General features: G+C 35.0%; 1 protein-coding gene across 1 annotated transcript; it reads left to right on the top strand.

Moving 5' to 3' along the window:
• Positions 1–8,826: 8,826 nt before the first annotated feature.
• LOC115231445 (jerky protein homolog-like) lies at positions 8,827–9,292 on the top strand (the record flags this gene model as incomplete). Its single annotated transcript, XM_029801466.1, has 1 exon — positions 8,827–9,292. A coding segment is annotated over exon 1 (466 nt), but the record flags the coding sequence as incomplete, so codon positions are not given.
• Between the last annotated feature and the right edge of the window lie 359 nt (positions 9,293–9,651).

Genomic DNA, 9,651 nt, shown 5'->3' with positions numbered 1-9,651 from the left:
AGATTCACATAAGAAACAGATTTTAAATGACGACTTTCTGTTTACGTATTTTGAATGGAAAAATGTTACTTAACGAACAATTGGGAGTTGTTTTAAGCATGGTAAATGAATTACATGTGATAATTAAACACAAGAAACAGATATTTCAATTACGTATATAATTTTCAATTTTTAGTAAAAAACCGGAAGTGCAAAATTTCTATTGATTGCCAAATTCTAAATTTCGCAAGATTTTGTCGATCCAAAAGATGATTAAATTCGGAGGTTTGACTGTATTTCTCTAGATGAGGAGAAATATGTTTCCTAATTGAGTCAACTGCGGTGGCCAGATCCTCAATATATAAGTTAGCGTTGAGATTGATTACCGGTTCCTTAGTAGCAAAAGTTCAATCTGGATATTGAACAGAGTAAATTTTCCGAAAGGATAGATAGATAATTCAGAAAGTTTAGGCTTAATGGCAGCTTATGCCATTAATTATGAATATTCAAAATATAAGCGCAGAAAGCTTGTTAGAGACGGACAACCGGACTTTGATTTAAAATGAATCGTATGGCTGGAACACTTTATTTTTTGGAACACATTATATGATCTCTACCCAAAATGAATAATTCTATTTGATAAAAACCTAATAAATAATTTCTTTCTCTTTTGTTTGGTGACTGGAGCTTTTATTTAAAAAATTGGTAATTTTAATTGTTTTTACATTGTCATAAGATATGAAATTACAAGGTTTAAAAATCGAATGGATGGAAAATGCATTTTTTTAAGATATGAATTTTTAAAAAATTTTCACAGGCAAAAAAATTCATGCACTCACGCCAAAACTAGGTCCGTATGTAAAATCTTTATTCAAAACCTTAAGTCAAACTGATTCCTGCCAAAGTAAAAGCCCGGATGAAAAAATTAAGTAATTACCAACATTAAGAAAGTGTGGCTCGAAAGTGGCGCCTAGTGATGCCAGCTCGAGCAGGTCAGGATTGAATCGCATTTCTTTAAAAAGATCTAAAAATTCGTCCCAACTTTTTTTGAAATGAGGTCTTTTCAAACACTGAGTAGCCGACGCAACTCCATGACTCTAACGCTTCTGAACATTCCGTAAGCCCAGCATGTTCAAGTGAGTGGAAAATAACAGAGCTACAAAATCCGTAGATAAAGAAAGAGAAAATAGATAACACGCAAAGGCCAGCTCTTTACAGGAGAGGACCCTAATTCCTCCAAAGCGGACACGCAGACTTGTAAGACCCGGAATACTACACACGAACTTAGTATTTAAGATCGATCAGAAAAAATCCACAACAGCATCGTCTATGGCCAAAAGACAATCTCAGGTCAATACCAAAATAGTGAAAAGAGAAGGTAAATTATTTTTGGGATTAGTAAAAAGTTCTTCGAATGAAAAAGAGCGTGGTCGGAGCGACACATACAAATTCGACAGGAAATGACTTAAAAAAGTGATAGTTTTTCTGAAAGAGCTTTTTCTAATCCTCGGCTGGAGATTGGGGCTCTCAGGACGATAAGGTCATCTGAAAGTAATTAAAACGTTACATTCCTGGTAAAGAAGTTGACCACGTTTAATTATATGTCGTTATTGATATTTGTATGAATAAAAATGTTATTGTAGGACTTGTCTCCAAGTAACACAACGGGTACTTAGATACTGAGTGATCAATCCTGCTTAAGTAAGCCCTAGTTGCTATGATGATCACCGATTTTGTTTTTTCCTGAAATTTAGTCACTCCTTAAGTTTTCAAATCATTTTCTTGGAAAGAAGAGATGATACTACAGGAGTACTCTTTATCATCATTTCGATTGTTTAAGAGTTAGGTGAGTTATAATTATATTATGTGAGTTAGAATTGTTAATTTAGTCCAATTCGTAGCCAGTCCCTCCCATTATAAAGTGGGTCGTAGAATTCTTAAATGACCAAACAATATACCTGATTCGTCATCAAAGATAGTTCTTGTGTTATCACCTAATATAAAAATATTTATCTATACCCTCCCCAATGGAACTGGACTCTAGATAATCTCAAAGTAAATAAATATGTATACTCTGACTATTTTCACATTCTGCAAATGCGAGTAGTGCAAACAAAAGCAGTAACATTGCTAAAGCCCGGCGAATTGCCTAATAACCCTGCAATTGCACTCTTAGCGTAGTTGAACATTCAATAAACACATTTTGTTAGTACATTAACGGAGTCGATCACAATTCCAGTGGTTGGTCTGTCGTTCACAGCCCTTTTAGCCCAAGAGGCAAACAGTGACATCACTGCCTGCATTCTAATGTATTTTACGCCCACGTAGAACGCCTCGAGCATAAGTTCAGCCAGAAATTCACTGTTTTATGGGTGAGTGCTTTCATTTACTGAATGTACACTTTTTTGGAGGATGGGGAATGTGTCTCCAAGTAGTCCCCGATAACGTAATCCAGTTCGGGGTGCTCATTCGTCCAAAAGATTAAGTTTCTCGAATGCCCACGTAAGATGAAATTATTTATTGTGACTGGTCTGTCCCTGGGAATCCAATTTTGGTACGTCTTTGAATTGATTGAGGAATTTACTTGACAATTCAGATGTAAAAGGGTAATTAAAAAAACCATCTAGCCATTAAGTACAGGCTCGCAGGACTGAGAGACAATTCCAGCGTAAAACAGCCAGCGAAATCTTCTGAATAAGGAATATAAATTCCCTGGGATCTTCGGAGCGATGTGTGCACAGACAGCCAAGTTTCTTAAGATGAGCAAGTGTCTTGGCCTCAAAACACAGGAAGTCTCGACGGCAATTGCCCAAAAGCAAAATCGATCGCGCAAATCCTTGTATTTCGTCAGTTTCGTAGATTCGGCCTTCTCGGCCGACGAACCCTGTCGACAAGCCGTGGAATTCAAAGCTCCCTTGGCGAAAGAGTCGGCATAAGTGACGTCCAAAACAAGCTGCTTCTCGAAGCGTACAACTCGTCGGTTCTAGAACTGAAGGGAAACCAGATTTTTCCAGAGCTTTGTGAATTAGGTTGATAGCTGCTTATCTAGAAATAAGTTGCCAGGGCATCAAAAGAGTGCGAAAGAAACAAATTAACCAGCCCTAAGTCTTATATTCATAGTGGAATAAAAATGAAATATGTCGGAATAAACCGTCAGATCGAATTCTATACATTTAAAATTACTCTCAAAAAGGAACAGAGCGTAATTAGAAGGTAATTCTCTGTCTATTATGAGAAAAATGCCAAAATACAAATGTAATTCCATCCTTGAGTGTAGAGAAAACCCTTTGAAGAACAACATCAAAAACATTCCTTGGATCACTGCAATGATATTAATTAGACAGATCAGAAGCACAATTACTGTCCTCACACGGCGGAGTATGTTGAATTCCACCCACATATATCCGACAATTAAGTCTAAACCACTGAATAATCATCCCACTTGTCGTGCGTGTATCTAAATGAGTCCGAGAGAGGGGTTGATATTTCACGAAAATCATCCAAACTAAAATGTCTCTCAGCGTCCTCTTGGTCGACCACACAATCACTTAATGCCTTCTTATGAGCCTGTCTCTGTAATATTCACAGTCCCCGGCCTTTCTACTCAACATGAAGACAAATATATTTTACCATACTTACACAACAAGTACAGAAGAATTACTAAACTCACCAACAAGCTTAGACCGCTTTTATTATTCTCAATGATTTTACTATTCTCAACAGGCAATCTAACACTCTGAACTTGCCTTTATCTTAAATGCAGCAACAAACCAGAACTATCGCTATCCACAGTCCCTTCAAGGCAGAATTTAAATTGGCCCAACCAACCTTACGATTGCACAACTTCTTTAAAGAAGAAATCAAAACCAACAAATCCAATTCTCGATCATTCAATAATGAGGAATATAACTGTATTTGCTGATTTGTAAGAGCACAACAGACCACGTATTCTCCTTAAACATAAAACAAAGCTCATTGGACTTTTCATAGGAAAATAATGTGAGAGGGAACTGCTTGTCCTTCGAATTATGTAAAGATTCACTATAGAGATCAGTTCAGCCAGTTTTTGATCTCCCTTTAATCTTTGACTTTCAGTAATGTCTAAATCCCGTCCTCGAAAAATTGGATTTTCAAACTTTTTCTTAAATTCCAAACACAATCCTTTAATATGAAAATACAAACCACCAAGAATCTCTTCGTTGACGAAATTAACCAACGAGAAATACTCCAAAAAATCATTTTGAATCAGTGTCCCAGAAAGAATAATTCTTCTTCGAATAGCCAACCACATCAATGTTGTGTAAACCTGACTTTGTTGTTTTTTAGTCGATGACCCCAAGCGGTAATAAAACAATCAGAGACTTCATCACAAATCAATAGACTGGACTCAATTCTTCTCAATAGACTGCAATGCAATCTCAAAGTCTCGTATGAAATGATCATAACCGGTCCATTCGACCTTCTTTCTTCAGAAAACCTTCCTTTAAATGAATTAAACATCAAATCACTCAAAATCGACTTGATAGAGTTTTTTTCATTTCCATTGGCGGTCATAACACAAATTTTATCATCTAACCACTTTTTAAACTCCTTTCTCAATTCTATGTCAAAAATAATGACAAAATAAACTTTTACGAGACTGCTTGGAGTTACCACCACGACTTTATCAACCACGAGACTTCCATAAACTACAGGATTAAAGTCCAAATTAGACAAATGCATTTCAAAGTTTTGCCAAGTCCCTTAAAAATTAGCAAAATTAAACGATCATTTCATCTGCCATTATACATTCACGGAAACCTGTGAGTTGTGCTCCAGTGACACAATCAAACATGAATTTTATGCCCTGAAATTCAAATTTGTGGAAAAACTTCTCGTTGATGTGGGCGAAGGATATTTGAGAATAATGCATCTACAACCACGTGAACTAATTTGTCATTTCTAGTGGTTTTGTTTAAAATACTCGTTTTGTCGTAGTGATTCTTCCATGGAGAATTGTGGAAGGGTGAATAGTATTAATGCATTCTCATTTTAATGATCGTGGAAAGATGTTCTGGTAAGTCTTCGACGGAATCCGAAAGCTCTTTCCAAAGATTCATTTGAAATATACCCGTTTAAGGGCACTTTAAATGGTTTATAAATTCTCTTGGATAAAGCCACTTCGACCTGCTTGAAACAATTTTGTGAAATAATCCTCACCTCGACAAGTGTAATTTTGTTGTTCGATTTGTCGTAAACAAATATGTCGGACTTGTTATCCGGGACAGCATTATCCGCCGGAAGGTTTGTGTCAACTCGGATTTTCACAAATCAGTTGGTAGTGATAGATTTGACTAAATGGGTTTTTAATTTTCCATAAATATTCACGTGGAATATCAGCTTTGATGAATCATCAGCTTTGATATTATCAATTCATTTACATTTCCGGAATTGTATTTTCGAGATAAGAATTGTGCGATAGTGGCCATATGAGTTTTCTTTGAATTAACGACCCGAATTATCTAACATCATACAACTTGATAAATTATCAAGATTTTCAATTCTTACAGCCGAATTCTGAGTTTTCTGGAAACAAATTCAAATACTTTGTATATCAATAGACACTAAATTAAGGCAGTACGTCGGTGTGTGTTCAATTGAGTATACATCTGGTTAATCATTCTAACTATTAACAAAATAAAGATATTGAATAATCGATCATTGATTTGCTGTATTTCATAATCACTTCTGAGGTCAGGGATGTATTGTAGAGAATATGATTGATTATATGCATTGATTGTGACATATTTCAATATGTTATTCGTGACTTATCTATATGTCAGTCGAGAGAGTTGTTCAATGAATTATTTACTTATGATTTGTCTGTTGTCGATGGCACATCATGTTGTGCCCCAAAGTGTTCAGGTTGAAGAACAAGATTCACTGGTCGATCCAATAGAGGACAGTCACCATGTTGAAAATGTCCGTCATAACCGTGATGGTAGTGGATATCTGAGAATGGGATGAACCAGTAACCAACAAATACTAATTCATAACAAATAACCTGTCAATTTATTTAATATAATTTCTATTTTTTCATAAGAATATTTAAATGGTCAACAAATTGTATAAAGTGTTATTAATAGTACATTCCCGTCCATATCCTTGTGGTGTGTTATTATGGTAGTAATATCGATACTGTAATCGACCTTAGGCAGTGAATGTGATAAGTACAAGCGTGACAACCGACAACATCAGTCGGAATCAGGTGGTGGAGTGGGTCAATGACTTTATTCCTTTCCAAATAGAAAAAGTGGAGGATTTAGCGAAAGGGTACCACTACTGCATTCTCATGGACTTTTTATTCCCAAGTACAGTATTGCTTAAATGAGAGAAATCCTTTCCCCCTCTAAACTAAAGACCAAGGCATGTCAAGAATACGAGTATTTCCAGAACCTGAAAGAACTGCAAAACCTCTTTTCGAAGACAGGCGTGGACAAAGTGGTGCCCATCCAGAAATTGGCGAAAGGCCGATTCCAGGACAACTACGAGTTCGTGCAGTGGTTCCACAAACTATTCCTAATGAACTACGACCCCTCTTCCAGGGAGGAGACCACTCTCCGCCACAGAAGGTGGTTTGGGGTGGCCAAGCAGAGTCGGGAAATACGTCCTGTCAAGACTGCTGTTAATTCTGAGGTGGCCTCTCTCAAGACTGCTGTCAATAATTCTGAGGTGGTTTCTCTCAAAAGTGAACTGCAGTTGGTCAAGAGTGAGGTGTGTTTAGTTGTATAACCAATAGTATGAGACTTTGTACAACCATGTCCTTAAAGTGGAGTCTGAACGGGATTCCTACTATGCTTCCCTACAGCGATGTGAGAGGCTCATGGACTTGAAAGACACGATCACCAAAACTGAGTTGCAGGCAGCCATTTATCAGGAGGACTAGTCACTTTCATTATTTCGCATTAATAAGCCATTCTCCATTTCAGGGTTAGGAATGTCGGATAGATATAAATTGAATAGAGCAGGAGAAAGGGGGGAACTCCATTTGGAAGCAATCTTGAGATTGATTTGATTCCATTCAGCCCTCTTCTTTCGCTGAGGAAATTTGAAAGTCAAAGTTTTATGTTCGAGTTGATGGATAGGTTAAATATTTTTTGAGTCAGTATCTTTCTGGAAACTGGAAACCTTCCATTATAAACTGGGTTAATGTGGTAAGATGTGTCGAGGTAGAGAAATTACTCCTAAAACCATGTTGGATGTATGTAAGAGGGAGAGTAGGGGTTATCAAATCGAGGTCAGCCCAGCTCGAGAATTGGGCGTATAAGAGAATTTTTTCATCTATACTTAATCCTTTCTATATTGCCACGAAAAAAAACCAAATATTTCATGGCAATAAGCAGGGTGGAATTATAACGCGACCCCGCTAAATTAATTAAACACAAAATATTTATTAAAAAAACTCCGGTACTTTTGTCGAAGTGGTCGCAGTTTTTTTAGGCCTTTTAAAAAATCTAATAATTTTTGAGGTGGAATATATTTTATTTAAGTCGCTCTATCAATAATTTAAAATATTATTAAATTTTTTACTAATTTATTTTCTAATTTTTTTAATATTATGGCGAGCATGTACCTAATATTGATATAAACTGGCACTATAGGTCACATGGAAAATTCTGTTGTGGACTTATGCAACATCAAATTCCGACAGCTCCCAATAAGTAAGGAGGATGCAGTGCATTTTGAGTGCACACCCAGACAGTAGAACGAATGTGGGGAAGTGCAAAATGCAAGAATAAAGCTCAAAGAGGAGCTGTAAGACATCATCTGGGATCTTATTTCGCAGGTTTTTTTAGTTAGTTATTTTTTCAGAATTTATGTGGCGAAAACAAATACAGAACTATAAGGAATCTTTTGCACAGATTGTAAAAGACATAAATTCCTTCTACAGTCCTGGAATTTGGATGCCGCGTACTAAAAATGACTAAATTGGTTAAATAAATTTTTAAATAATTTTAATAACCATTTAAATTATTGATAGAGGGTTATAAATTAAATAATCTATTTTTCACTAAAAAAATTAATTAAGTACTTTTGTCGAAGTGGTCGCAGTTTTTTTAGGCCTTTTAAAAAATCTAATAATTTTTGAGGTGGAATATATTATATTTTATTTAAGTCGCTCTATCAATAATTTAAAATATTATTAAATTTTTTACTAATTTATTTTCTAATTTTTTTAATATTATGGCGAGCATGTACCTAATATTGATATAAACTGGCACTATAGGTCACATGGAAAATTCTGTTGTGGACTTATGCAACATCAAATTCCGACAGCTCCCAATAAGTAAGGAGGATGCAGTGCATTTTGAGTGCACACCCAGACAGTAGAACGAATGTGGGGAAAAAATTAATTAATTTTAATTATCTTCTAAAAAAACTGCGACCACTTCGACAAAAGTACCGGTTTTTTTAGTTAGTTATTTTTTCAGAATTTATGTGGCGAAAACAAATACAGAACTATAAGGAATCTTTTGCACAGATTGTAAAAGACATAAATTCCTTCTACAGTCCTGGAATTTGGATGCCGCGTACTAAAAATGACTAAATTGGTTAAATAAATTTTTAAATAATTTTAATAACCATTTAAATTATTGATAGAGGGTTATAAATTAAATAATCTATTTTTCACTAAAAAAATTAATTAATTTTAATTATCTTCTAAAAAAACTGCGACCACTTCGACAAAAGTACCCAAATAATGAATTATCTTCACTAAAAATTTCTGAGATTTTTTCAAAAAAATACAACTTGCCTGTTTCTCGCCGATCTATTGATGATCTGAAAAGTAAAAGAGGATCTAACATTATGTTTCATAACCTAAGATCTGACATTTCCCGCAAACAATATTTAAAGTTTGCTGAAATCGATGATAATACTATTGCTTGGGTCAATTCAATGGATCTTAAAGGAGCCATTTTAAATGATAGGATTATTACTGAGAAAGCAAAAGCCTTTGCATTGAATCTCGGGATTACTGAATTCAAAGGAAGCAAAGGGTGGTTAGTTAAATTTAAAAAGAGGAATGGTTTGAAATTACGCAATATGCATGGAGAATCTGCAACTCCAAATTTTGACCCTAATTTAGTATCAGATTTCATTGAATTAATCAAAAATAAAATCAGTCTTTACGGAGCTCAAAATGTTTATAATGCCGATGAAACTGGCTTATTTTACAAAATGATACCGTCTAAGAGTGTTTGTAAAACCATTAAATCTGGCTATAAAGTCCTGAAAGACAGAGTTTCTGTTATGTTATGTAGAAATGTTGACGGTACAGATAAGCGAACATTCTTACTAATTGGGTTGTTTAAAAATCCAAGATGTTTCAAGAATTTCGATATCAAAAAATATGTTATATATTCAAATTCAAAGAGAGCATGGATGGATAGCAGAATTTTTAATCAATTTCTATTAAAATGGGAAATGGAATTGCGAAAACAAGATAGAAAAATTTTGTTTGTTGTAGATCAATCTCCTGCACATAAGGTGAATTTCATGAAATTTACATTAGGTATTGATTGAATTAAAACAAATTGAGATGTTATTTCTACCACCTAATACAACATCTTTTTTACAGCCCATGGATCAGGGCATAATTAAATCGTATAAATGTAAATTCAATTCTCTAAA

Source organism: Octopus sinensis, unplaced genomic scaffold (genome assembly GCF_006345805.1).
Source record: "Octopus sinensis unplaced genomic scaffold, ASM634580v1 Contig18529, whole genome shotgun sequence".
NCBI lineage: Eukaryota > Metazoa > Mollusca > Cephalopoda > Octopoda > Octopodidae > Octopus > Octopus sinensis.
The sequence above is the reverse complement of the archived record's forward strand: the minus strand, read 5'-3'. Positions and strand labels throughout refer to the sequence as shown.